The 13,837-nt window shown below is 41.5% G+C and overlaps 1 protein-coding gene across 1 annotated transcript in view; it reads left to right on the top strand.

The window, feature by feature from the left end:
- The window catches only part of RUFY2 (RUN and FYVE domain containing 2), a 66,957-nt gene extending 58,696 nt beyond the window's left edge, over positions 1-8,261 (top strand). Inside the window, exons 17-18 of the mRNA XM_045025568.1 lie at positions 3,905-3,982; positions 5,011-8,261. Of these exons, the coding sequence (XP_044881503.1) occupies positions 3,905-3,982; positions 5,011-5,154 (222 nt within the window). The 3' untranslated portion in view covers positions 5,155-8,261. The remainder of the gene's footprint in view (positions 1-3,904; positions 3,983-5,010) is intronic.
- The last annotated feature ends 5,576 nt before the right edge of the window (positions 8,262-13,837 follow it).

Genomic DNA, 13,837 nt, shown 5'->3' with positions numbered 1-13,837 from the left:
CAGAATTATGGCAGTTGTAGATGCCTACCTCTGTTATCTAGGAATAACTGTAATTCCTACCTCAACATCTGGCTCCTCAAATGTTGGTCATATCAGGAGATATGGTCAGCAGTGCAAACAACAATTTCAGTATTCTGAAGTCTAGGCCTGCACATAAATCTCGAGAAATTCATTTTCTCAATGATTTCTCTTCAGAAGAGAACTTCCTGATTTCATAATGGGCAGATCTTATCTCCCTCTCACCTGGTTTCTTGCTCTAAGGAATCTTGTACAAAGAGTGCAGCTCAACCCTCAGGTTCCAGCAAGGACATGTCTGCAACTGCTGGGACACATGGTGGCTTGCATTTTGAGACACACAACATCAGATTATATCTTTAATGTCTCCAGGGATGGCTCAGGACTGTTTGTGTACCTAACAAACATGGTTTGAACAAGCAGGTATCGGTACCTAGATAGATCTTACAGTCACTCACCTGGTGGCTGAATCATTGCAAAGTTTGTGCAGGAATACTGTTCAGCCAGAAACACCTTACAGTTATATTAACATTGGATGCTACCCTCTTGGGATGGGGAGCACATTTGTGTCCTCTCACAGTCCAGGGCAAGTGATCACAAAAGGAACAGCGCTTGCACATCCATCTGTTTGAATGAAGTACGATCAGAAATGTTCACCTCCACTTTTTTCCCTGCTCAGAAACAAGTCCATCAAGATCTTGACAGACAGCATAGCATGCATGAAATATATCAGTCATCAAGTCAGAGGATTTCCCCCCTCACTCTGTGCCAAAGTGATAAAGCTTTGAAACTAGTGCATCACCAGTTGGATAGTCATCTTGGCTTCTTACCTCCTGAGGATACAAAATACCATGGTGGACAACCTGAGCAGATGTTTCTCCCTAAATTTTGAATGGGAGTTGGACTCTGGAGTCCTCAGTAAAATATTCCTAGCTTGGGGATTTCCAGAGGTTGACTTTTTTGCCACAGCAGCCAAAACAGAGTGCAAGAAATTCTGTTCCAGAGGAGGATTCAGTCCGTAATCTCAAGGAGACTCTTTCCTCGTTACATGGACCAAAAATCTTTTTTATGCATATCCTCCAACTCCATTGCTCTTAAAGGTCCTTATCAAGATCAGACAGGACCAAGCCAAAGTCATTCTGACTGCACAAACTTGGCCAAGCCAAGTTTGGTACCCCAACCTCATCAAACTCACCTCTCGCCCTCTGTGGCAGCTCCTGATCATATCTTGATGGTTGTCTCAGGATCCAGGTCAGATGCTTCATTCTAATCTGAATGTGCTGCAACTGCAAGCTTGGTTCCTCAGTAGTTTTCAGGACAAGAGATCACATGTCCATAGGAAAACAAAGTTACCATTAAATAGCGGAAAGGAATCTACTAGACACACTTACCTTCAGAAATGCAGAAGATACTATCTGTGGTATCTTTCTCCAATCCTGGACTACTTGTTGGAGCTAGAACTCATGGAAAGGCCTGAATTTTTTTTTTTTAGCAAGCTTCATTTAGTGGCAATGGCAGCTTTACATCTGGTAGAAGGTTTCTCAGTATTCGCTCATCTGACCACAACAAGATTCTCAGTTTAGAGCCCCTATGCCACTTGTGAGATCTTGACCTGGTTCTTAACTGCCTCATGAAACAACCCTTTGTGCTTGCTGCTACATCTCTCTTTGAAGACTGCCTTCTTGGTGGCCATCACCTCTGCACAAAGGGTTGGGGAAATGGGGACTCTAATGGCAGATCCTCCTTTTACTGTGTTTTCCAAGGAGAATGTATCTTTACAACCTCATCCAAAGTTCTTATCTAAGGTGTCCTCTGGGTTTCATATGAACCAAGCTACTCACCCTCCAGGTTTTTTTCTTAAGCTGCATCAGCCTACAAAGTAGTCTGTCTTTCATACACTGGACTTTGAGGGTGTAAGCCTTTTCCTTGAACAGAAATAAGCCATTCAGGAAGACCCCTTAGATTCTTTTGTTTCTGTTTCAGATTGATCTAAGAGAGTGCCTGTTTCTACTCAGGGACTTCTTAAATGGATCTCTGAATGTACACCTCTACCTCAATATAACATTGTCTTTGGAAGCCAAAAAATCTTACCGCGTTATAAGTGAAACCGTGTTATATTGAACTTGCTTTGATTCACTGGAGTGCGCAGCCCCGCCCCCCAGAGCACTGCTTTACCGCGTTATATCCAAATTCGTGTTATATCGGGTGGCGTTATATCAGGGTAGCGATGTATTATTGCCTGTTATTATTTTACTCAAAATACACTTCCCCTACGAGTGACTGTACACTCTACTAGATCACAATCTACAGCTGTAGCCATACTCAAAGATATTCCAGTTGCTAAAGTTTGTGGGACTGTAACAAGGTCCTTGGTACACACATTTTCCGACTACTATTCCCTAATTCACGCTGCAAGATCAGATGTGTCAGTAGACAACACAGTTCTTTCTTCAGTGATGGACTCTGTTCTGAAACTCCCACCTCCTTAAAGGGTTACTGCTAGGGAGTCATCTAAAGCAGCACACCAACAAGGATACTACTCAAAGAAGGAGCAGAGGTTATTCACTTTGTGCAATAACTGGAGTTCTTTGAGATGTGCCCCCCTGTGTGTGTGCTCCACTACCTGCCTCCCTCCCCTTTGCTTCAGAGCTGCCTCTGTGGGCTTTGCAGTAGAGAAGGAACTGAAAGTAGTTCACCTGCCCAGCCCTACATAGCTTCAGTATGGGGCATGAGGATGTGTATGGTGCATGTGTGGGCCACATAGGCACTGCTATCAAAAATCTCTGATCGAAGGCACAGGGGGTGCATGCGCACCTAAAGTGGATCACCCACAGGGACACACATTGCAAAGAACTCCAGTTACTGCACAAGGTGAGTAACCTGTCCTCCTCTTTCCACTCTTTATTCTTCTTGTTTATTTAGCCTGTGTGACATTACCCAGGGTACAATCTGGACTGTTGAACAGCTGTGTTCCCTCAAATCTCCAAGTTGGGGTGCCTTTTACAATTCTTCGCTGTAAGAGCAACTACTCATGGTCCTGCTCTTGCACAGCCTAACATGTAAAATCGCTCCCAGTTGAATTACATGAATGCTTTGGCCACTCACTCATGAATTACATACAGGACACCACCACCAGCTTCCCAGTTCCAGACCTTCCCCCAGAAATGTGTGTCTTGTATTGTCCAACTCTCTATTGGACAATGCAAGCTCATATAAGGTCCGTGATTGGGGAAGTAGCCCAGGGAGTTGTAGCTGTCACGCAACTGTACCAGGAGGCATTCCAGACAGCTGCAGTCCACAGGGCCCTGGGCTGGAACCCGGAGTAGAGGGTGGGCCCGGGTTCCCCCCCCCCCCCAAACCTCCCAACTCCTGATCAAACACAGGAGGAATTGACCTGGACTGTGGCTTCTACCAGAGGGGAAGGTCTCTGGGATGTTTCCCAACCCACGTGGTGAATCTGTGAGTCGAGCAAATCCGCCAATAAGCGCAGGACCCACCAAGGTAGAGGAGGAACTCTGTCACACAGGACAATAATGATCAGCAGATTGAGTTTTCAAATGATACCTCACAAGGCATACTTTGTACAAAATTTATCATAGTTTTGTAAAAACAGTGAACATTGGGTACAAACTGTCACAGCCTGTGCATGTTCTTTTGGGGCAGGATCCATCTCTTATGTCTCTCGTGTGTTTATACAGTGCCTCATGCATTGGGACACTGATCTCAGTTGGCATGATGGTGATGCAACTCCAAATTCTACTGCAATATAAATAATAAAGAATAGTGCTTCTATTGAGCACTCCTGTCCACAAGAGCCCCAGAATTTGGATGTGTCACAAATATTTTGTGTTCTTTGAAAAAACTTTTCCTCCCCTCCGCTCCCCTCCAGGGACAAGTTTGGCTGAAAGACAAAGAGGCTACACACTGCAAGTTATGTGAAAAGGAATTTTCTCTTTCCAAAAGGAAGGTAAGATTGGGTAGAGATCTATATCAATTCCTAGTCTTTAAATGTCATACGTAAAGAACATTCAATTTACTACTCTTAGAGGTACAGCAGAGACTCTCACACATGAATTAATACATAGTTATTTTAGGGACATGCCCTAAAATGCTTATATTTGAACTTCTCTGTCTGTGTTTGTTGTATACATACACACATGGGCCCTGATTCTACAAGGTGCTCCAAGTGGGCAGATCCCTCTGCCTGCACAGAGCCCCACTCATGACTTCAGGGGTTTGTCTGTGCCGTGCACCTTGTAGGATCAGACCTTTAAGTAGCTTTTTAAGTGCACTGAGATCTGTTACTGCCTCAAGTAAATTATTACAGTTGGTGATATGCATGCGTGTCATATTTAAAGAGTGTTTGCAATGCATATTTATACAAGAGACTAAGAAAATATGAATGAATATTTTGAATTTTTTAATGAATATGAATATTAAAACAGCTTGTAGAAGGTTGTATTTGGGCATGTGCTTTAACTGCTTCTGAAATTAAATTATCTCAACCATTTTATTTTTTTATTTTAAATCCTTTTAGCTACTAGGTGAGATTCTGGACAGATCATTTCATTTTCAAATCAAACCCATATTTGACTTCTACAAATGTAATTCAAGACATTTCTAGCATGTTATTTTACAGCATAAATGATACTGCATTCATAGGTCTTGAAGAGCATCAAGCCCCAGTTAGTGGTAACTATTTATAGTGCATTTTCATTTGATTTTGGTAATTTAAGTTATACTAAACTTAGGTCAGAAAAAAAAAGGGGAGGATTCATAGATCGGTAGCCTGTCTAGAAAAGCATTACAGATTGGGGTTTTTCATGTGTTGTCCTGTCATCTTTACAAAACAGCCATCACACTTCTTACTTAGAATTTAAAAGTTTAATTTCAGAGAGTTCTGTTTCTGTATTTGTTATGACAGCTGATTATCAAATGTATAACACTTTCTGTATTCAATTTAAAATATCCTTTGGTCTCTCCATCTTTATTTAGCATCATTGTAGAAACTGTGGTGAAATTTTCTGTAACGCCTGTTCTGACAACGAACTGCCTCTACCATCCTCGCCAAAGCCTGTACGAGTCTGTGATTCCTGCCATGCATTTCTTATACAGAGATGCTCTTCTAACATGCCATAAAATTATTCTACAAAATATTTATAAACTATTGCTATTTAACATATTATATAAAAAGATATAATGTAAAGTATTAACATGTATATTCCTGGAATACAGGTAAGCGGTTTAGATTTGGATTTTCAAAACATACCAAGGCCTGGTCTACTATACAAAGTTAGGTTGATGTAAGCCACCTTGTGTTCACCGAGTTGTGCATGGGTCTATACTTAGTCTCCTACTGATGTAAGCGGCCTGTTATGCTGACATAGTAACATCACCTTCCCAAGCAGTGTTGAGCCATGGTCGATGCATCATGAGTGTAGATGCTGCGTTGCCCATGTCAACTCTAACAGTCCTCCAGCAGCTGTCCCATAATGCCCAACAGTGACCGCTCTGGTTTGTTGTGTAGACATGGCCTAAGGGAATTAGGTATCCAGCTCCTATTGAAACTTAATGAGAAATGGGTGTCTAGCACCCTTGCGCTCCTTTACAGATCCCAACCTTTAATATTTGATTCTGTTTGTTGCACCCAACAGGCAGCAAAGGAATTAAAGGTTTTATATAGTTTTAATGGAGAGAGTATTTCATATTGAAGTTTTTCTTCAACAGAGTTCATGTAATGGTATTTAAAGGACATTGAACAAAAGTTTGACAGGAACCTATTCCCTTTTCTACCCAAACACAGACTGTGGGAATTTGAATAAATGTGCAGGCTAATTCAAAATAATACATTACAAATGAAGTAATTTTATAAAATATATTAAATCAGTTTTGTTTAATTAAGCATAAGTATTTACACAGTTAACATTTGCCTTATTTTTAGTTATCTACTTATTTTTTAAAAACTGGGCTATTATTTTAGGAGAAAATATACCCTTATAATGGCCGAAATTACTCTCAGATATATGAAAACAACTTCCATTGATGTCAACAGAAGTTCCATATGCATATCCGAGGACAGAATTTTAAATTTAGATTAGTCATAAGTGTACGTTATGTATTTGCCTTATTACATTGGAAAAAACCACTGCTTCACACTCAAAACACCGTTTCATTATAGTGCCTGTTTTTAATACCTTTGATCTCCAGATTTCTGAGATAAGTGGGAATATGTTAATTACAGTGAAAAATCATCTTTAGGAGGAAAAGATTCCATAAATGTAAATTAAATATATTTTGTGCTCTTTTTAGGTCATATTCCAACTGAAGTACTACAGTAAATTTTTTCTTTTCATAATGTTTGCAGGATATAAGAATGTTTTATTTACTTTTAATTGGTGGCGAAAAAGGAAAAATCCAAATTTTTTTAGTGGTATTCTATCTGCTTTCTAACATTTCATCCCCTAGTTTACATTATAATACTTTATTTAGAGGCTTAATATTGAGTTAGTGCATAAACATCCTTCTGTTCCTGCTACCAACTGCAGAATATGTTTACCATCAAGGTAAAATGCTTTAAAAGCTAAACGTTTCAATAAAATATACACTAATTGTGGTCTAACTGCAAATTTCAGTAGAGAGTTAGTAAAATGAAGACAATCAGCTTCCAGGAGTAATTCCATTTAGTTGAAAAATATTAAATGAAGGAGCAACTGAATTACAAGGCTATAACTCTTTTATATTAAAGGTTTTAAAGCCCAGTATTACTACTTGTTTAAAAGAACCCTATCTAAATAAATGAGAGGGAATAGAGTTGTAAGGCTATGTCTACCGTTGGATTGACGGTGCTGCGATCGATGCATCGGGGCAGCGATTTAGTGCATCTAAATCAACGGGAGAGTGCTCTCTGGTCGACTCTGGTACTCCACTGGGAACAAGAGGAGTAAGGTAAGTCGACGGGAGAGTGTTTCCTGTAGACGCAATGCGGTGTAGACACCACAGTAAGTTGACCTAAGCTATGTTGACTCTAGCTACGTTATTCACATAGCTGGACTAGCGTAACCTAGGCGACTTACTGCAGTAGTGTAGACATAGCCTGATACTAAGCAGGACATGCCTTGTGTTAATAGGTTAATCATCTGTTGTTTTAGCTGCCACCTGGCAGTGACAGCTATAATTAGGTTGCATAACATCTTCTGTTCTAACTCCCTGTTTTCACTGGTTGTAACTTTTTCATACTCACCTTTTGAACTGAAATTTTCCAGACTTGATATCTGCTTAAAATGAATTTTGTTATGGAAACTTTTTGAGCAGAAACAGTTTGGCCTGTTTTCACTATGAGGATAGTGGAGGTGGGGGAAATGATTTGTCAATAAAGAAGAAAAATTGCAAGTTTTTTTCAGGTGAGAAAGGTGAAATATGGAAAGGAAATAGTCATAACTGAAGCTGTGCACAACATTGTTCTGGAGCAAAATGGGTTTGATTTGACCAAATGAGTGTTTGAAAAATCACTAGCCCCTTCCTTTAGACTTAGGCATTCTCCATTGGGGGAAGGTTTTGGCTGATGAGATGCTGTGCTCCTGAGGAACTTAAGAACTTCACCAGCCCAGAGCTTTGTGTAGCTGCAGTGTTAATAGTATTCTGATGAATATCAATAAAGAGGTGAGATCTAAACTGTGTCAACATTTTTAAATTTACAAGAACCATTTCTAGACAGAAAAATGTAGTGCATTGTCTAGGTTTGGATTAGTACATTTGCACTGATAGTAAAGTATTTGTACAGTAGAAATTCTTAGAGGAATACTGTTTTGGTATTGGGAGGAGCAGCACTAACCTGGATTTACTGATATTCATCAGAATATTTTTTTTAAAAAATTGGTCTCTTTGTTACAAAGAGTCTTTACAGTCAATAGGCCAGATTCTCCAGCATGTTATAGCCCTTTTGCATCAGTCTACCAATGCCAAGGGTCAATAAACCATACGGCCAGTATAATGAGCTATATGACAGCCCTCAACCTAGGGAGTGTGACCAAAGCACCCTAACTGTCATTCTCTGGCTGCCTGAACAGCCCATGGGCTTTGCTCTAAGCTACACCAAAGTGAAGGGTGTACTGCATCAAAGACAGATCTAGCACTGGGATCAGGGAGTTGGTAATAGTTCTTGCCGACACCCCTCCTTAGCTTTGTCGGTTATCTGTTTGAGAGTCTGGCTCTAGTACGGGGTGGGCAAACTTTTTGGGCTGAGGGCTACATCTGGGTGGGGAAATTGTATGCAGGGCCAGGGCAGGGGCTTGGGGTGTGGGAGGGAGTGCAGTGTAGGAAGGGGTTCAGGGCAAGGGATTGAGGCAGAGGGGAGCGGGGTATATGAGGGGGCTCAGGGAAGGGGGTTGGGGTGTGGAGTGCAGTGGGGGCTCAGGGCAGGGGTGCACACTGCGAGAGGGGGCTCAGGACAGGTGTTGGGGTGCAGGAGGTGTGCAGTGTGTATGAGGGGGTCAGGGCAGGGATCGGGGGCGGGGTGCAGGAGTGGTTTGGGCTCCGGGGTGGCAGCAGCACACACTGGGGCCAGGGCAGGCTCCCTGCCTGCTTGCCTGCCCTGTCCCCAGCCCCATGCCACTCCAGGAGGCACTCTGGCCCCTGGGGGAGGGAGGGCGGAGGGTTCTGCGTGAGCTGCCCTTGCCCGGGCCTCCAGGTACCTCCCCGGAAGCTCCCATTGGCCGTGGTTCCCCATTCCTGGCCAATGGGAGGTGCGGGGGGCGGTGCCTGGAGGGAAGGGCAACGCACGCAGAACCCCCTGCCTGGGGGCAGCTTCTGAGAGCGGCGCCGGGCCCGCAGAGCCACGGGGGGCAATCCCCTGGGCTGGATCCAAAGCCTTGAGGGGCCGGATCCGGGCTGTAGTTTGCCCACCCCTGCTCTAGTACCTGATGTGAACTCCTACTGAAACCTCCCCAGCAGACTTATGAACTTCTGTGAATGCCTTAATGGGTTGTTTACATCAATCCTAATTGCAAACACTTTGGATGCCACATGCACAGATAAACTCTTCAAATCTAAATGATGTACAGTACCAAAGACAGACAGAATGGACTTGTTTAGGTGCAGATTCTGCCCCTGTGGGTGTATAGAATAAGTGGTTCCACTGCATGTGGAGGGGGAGAAGAATGGATGAGGGTTTGGAGTGAGAGGAAGTGCAACAGTGTGGTGTTGAGGCTAATGATTGTGACTGCACTTAACTATTTGCTAGGCCCCAGTAAAGAGAGATGCAACAATTACTGTGCTTACAGCAGCCCGCAGGCTGTTCTAGCAAAAGCTATTTTTGCTCTGTAGTAAGCTAAATTCTGCAGCAAAATTCCTGCATTCAGTGGCACTTCGTTGTGGTAGAGGAAATTTTGTGGTAGGTGTCTTAAAAGTAAAAAATTGAGTTTTTAAATTAATTATGAAAATGAAGAGTATAATCAGTAGCCTATTTATTTTAATATTATTTCCCTTCATTTTGAGTTACTGATATGCCAAAATTTTTTTGCACTGACCACATAATTGTATTGTAGCTGTCCAGAGCAAAGCTGGAGATTTTGCCAGCTACCCAAGAAACACATTGGCCTTTTAGCACCTGGGTGGGTGTGGGAGACAGTCTGAGATTGTTCGAAGAACATTTGCAAATGTTCCTTCTAAAGTGATCAAAAATTTAAATGTCAACAATGTGAAATATTTGTCATCTCTAGATTTCAAAGCCATATAAATGAATAGGAAAGTTCACATCTCAAAGTTGTTTCAGGCTGTGCAAAAGCAGGCAGATATCACTACATCAGTTACACTTGTGTTGCATTTTCAAGTTCTTCGCAACTGTAAGTGTTAGAATATTTATTGAAGATGTGTAATTGTATGGTAAAGTCTGCAGTCATGGACTATATGGGGCCACAAAACTGTTCTGCTCCTTGGTGAGAGGGGAAAATTCTCCCTTCCCATCACCTCTCAAACCTGCAGAACTCAGACTTTGTGAGTGAGAGGGTTTGCATTAGTGTGACACAACATGATACATCCTGCCCTTTTTTAAAATGGATATTGAATGGCAACTGTCTGCTACTAGAACACGTGTACCTATTCCTGTAGTGTTTTATATCAGTTGAATAACAATACACCCAGCAATTATTACATGGGATAACATCTCTATAAGTTGCATTTAGCATACACCTCACCTGAACTGCTTACTACCCCATTTCTAGTGGGACTACTAACAATCCAAACTTTTGACCAGTTTGAAAAAAACAAACAAAAGAAAACCCACTCTGCCAGAATAAAGCTTCCTTCCTCCATATGAATGTCCCAATCCTGCAATAAGCTTTGCACACAGAGTTCATTGTGGGATTGGGCTCCAACTGCAGAATTTACTCCTAAATCTGCACTTCTCTTGTGTTAATCCTATCAAATAGGGACCTGTTCTCCAAGTCCTCTCCCTCCAAAGTGCTCAGTTCAATGCGATATCCTTTATCACACCACATGCTGGCATGTTTTCCTTTGACTTCCCACTTCTTGGGTCAGCCTCTCTTTTTCCCTTGATCTGTTGGACTCACATAGTTGTAAGGACTGCACTTTACATGGCCAAGCCATCTGAGCCTTCATGCCCTCGTTTTGCTTAATCTGTCAGTGTTACTATGAACATGTCTCTTAACAAGACATTCCGCACCACGTCTTTCTTGCTTACACCACTCATCCATCTCAAGATTTGCATTTCTGTGGAACAGAGCAGTTGCTCAACACTCTAGTGTCATACATTAAAACCGGATGAACCACTGTTTGCTAGACTTCTCTTTTAAGCTTACTGGTAACTTTCTACCTCTTTCCATTTGACCCAGGCATTTGTTGTTCTAGCTTTAATTTTGTTCTTATTTCCCCCAAATCTGCACTGGCCAGCAGAAACCTGAAGAGTTATCAGCCCAATCATTTCCTTTATCCACAGATTTGGATTGCTCCTATTATAGGAGCAAGATGGTTTTGAAAAATTCCATTTTTTAACTCAGCTTCATAAATCATTCTTGCACATAAAAAGCTTAGTTGTAGCTTTTGAGAGTAGTCATGAAATTAATGTTCTACTGATCATGCCAAGACTTTAATTGTAATTGCTTATGTAGCTTTTGTAAAGAATTTTCTAAAAGATTTTGAAAGTTTTGAAAATTAAAATAATGCAAATGTTTGTAAACATGTAATTTGTTTGAAGAAATAAAATGACATAACCAAACTGTGCACATAAGCTAATAAAGTATTTCGAACACTTGACAGTTTCCACTATTAAAATACTTTGTCTTAATATTGCCTTACACAATGGGCTAAATGCTGCTCACTTTATTCCTGGATGTACTACTCAGCAGTGGGACTGTGTGAATAAAGTGAGCAGCCTAGCATGTAGATTTGCACTGGTTTGGTAGTTCCCTAGCTTTCCATGACGCCTGATCTCGAAACCTGGGAATACGCCCCTCTGGCTGACACCCTGAGAGCTAGGGGCTATGAGGTCCAAATTCACATGCTGATTGTTGGAGCCCTGGGAACATGGAACTCCAGGAATGAGCCAGTGGTGAGAGAACGTGGAGTCGGTCAATACTACACTCGGCTGATGCAGCAACTTATGCTGTCGGACGCTATCAGGTGGTCAAGGGGCATTTACATAGAACACATCACCGGACATCAGCAATACCAGGAGGGATGAGCTGGAGTGCCGATGAGAAACAGTCAGGAAAGTAACAAATATTTCCCTCATGGACTTTTTTTTCCTTCTCTCTAAATGAACAACCTATCCTAAATTTTCAATTACTGAGGGACAATCGTCACTCATGGATATATTTTTCTTTCTGCTACCAACTCTGTACAACTTTTCTTCCCATGAGTAATGTACTCAAATGCATGGATGCTAGATAAACTGATAAACATGGATGCTAAACTGTATTCTTAAATTCATTCACCTATGAATATTCAGGATATTGCTGATTATGTACTATATTTCTTATGACTTTAAAAACAAAATTTTGTATTGTGGATAATCTAAGCACTATACCCACATGTACAGACACTCTTTCCTCAACCTATGTATTATATAATTAATTTTACCTTTAATAAAAATTTTAAATCTAATTTTTTATAGAGATGTAATCAAATAAATTGGAAACTAATGTAAATGATCTTAAAATAACTGTATCTTACTGACATTACAATATTGCTTAATTACTGTACTGTCTTATTACATAGTATTTGCCATTTCTTTACAGATAAAGCCACTACCCTCTTTGTGTTGCTCAACCCATGCTGCCCTGATTTTGGACTATGCTAAAATAGCATGTAGATAACACCATCTCAAACATTAGAAATCCATCTTAATCGATTTACTTGGTCCTGCTACAGTGTAGGGGGCTGCACGTGATGACTTCTTGAGGTCCCTTTCAGCCCTACATTTTCGTGATGCTTTTTTCTTTTTCTGGAGGGCTTTGAGTAAAAAGCAATTACCTTGTAAAGTAACTGGTTGTGCAAGATATTTTTGCCTGTGTGGAACCCTACGGCTAGGTGTTTTTGACCAAAAAGTTGTATCTCCCCCCCCCCCTTTACTAAACATTTTACTACCAACTAAAACTAGCTAAGGATGGAGAGCTGCTGCCCATGTTTATAGCCCTCTGTACTTGCATGCGATCAGGTCACTTGCCAATGCTTAGCCTTTCTACCTCTTACCTGGTTTACTAACTTCATAGGTTGGCCCCTGCTGTGAGAGGTGGTGTAGCTTTTCTATTTGAAATCTGTTTATCCCTTAGAGCATCCAGTGATCCCTGACTGAGCTTTGGAGTGCACACCTGATGATGGGACTGTAATCTTAAGCATGATCATAGTATGGAACTCATCTGTGCCAGTGCACTTCTGGATTTAAAAGGGGAACATAGCTACTCACTGAGCCTCATCTCCAGCTGTCCTAAACTTCCTTTTTCCAGTAGGCCTGGGAGACAACAGAAGATACTGTAACGCTGCAATAAGAACAAGAGGTGCTGTTTTGCCTTAGGCTTTTTCCCCTCTCAGGTTTAGCCATCTTTCAACTATGCAGAAGTTATTACTATTTCAACAGTACAATGCTGAGCTTGTATGTTAAGCTATGTCTACCCCCACTTATCCCTTTTCGAAAGGATAATGTAAAAGTATGGCGGAACATAGCCATTAAAATGCTCCTGGGTGGCTGCTTTCATGGGTATCTTTCCTTTGTGGGCAGTTAGCTCTGCTCCCTCATCTGAGGAATGTAAAGGACTTCCACCAAATCTACAAGAATGGCCAGGTCTACTTCTGAGAGATCTGATGACTTCACATCAGCCTCCAGTATGTAGGTATTTCAGATTTAACATTGAACCTATTGGCATAATGTGAAAGTGTTGCTACCATGAAGGCTGTCATTTCCCAGACCTGAGGAAGAGCTCTGTGTGCCTGAAAGCTTGTCTGTCACCAACAGACAATGGCCCAATAAAAGGTAAGAGACAAGGTGGGTGAGCTAGTAAGTTAAAGTGAGTAGAAATATATCCAGATAAGCCGTTCTAGTTCAGTATCAGATGGTAGTGACCCACTGACTGAAAATAGGCCAGCTAGATGGCAATGCGTTGATCTCATTCCATTTCCTCCTATCACAGATGACACCATTTGCTACTGCAATGTAACAGAATGCACTTACCTTTGGCAGTTGGACCTTTTACAGAAGTTAGGTCACAGTGCAACAAGTAGTATGAGAAAGCTCTTAAGTAAATTTCTATAAGAGCTATCCACCACATTTCAAAAGAAGCTAGTAACGAGGCAAAGAGATGCACAACTTCAA

Source organism: Mauremys mutica, chromosome 7 (genome assembly GCF_020497125.1).
Source record: "Mauremys mutica isolate MM-2020 ecotype Southern chromosome 7, ASM2049712v1, whole genome shotgun sequence".
Taxonomy (NCBI): domain Eukaryota; kingdom Metazoa; phylum Chordata; order Testudines; family Geoemydidae; genus Mauremys; species Mauremys mutica.
The sequence above is the reverse complement of the archived record's forward strand: the minus strand, read 5'-3'. Positions and strand labels throughout refer to the sequence as shown.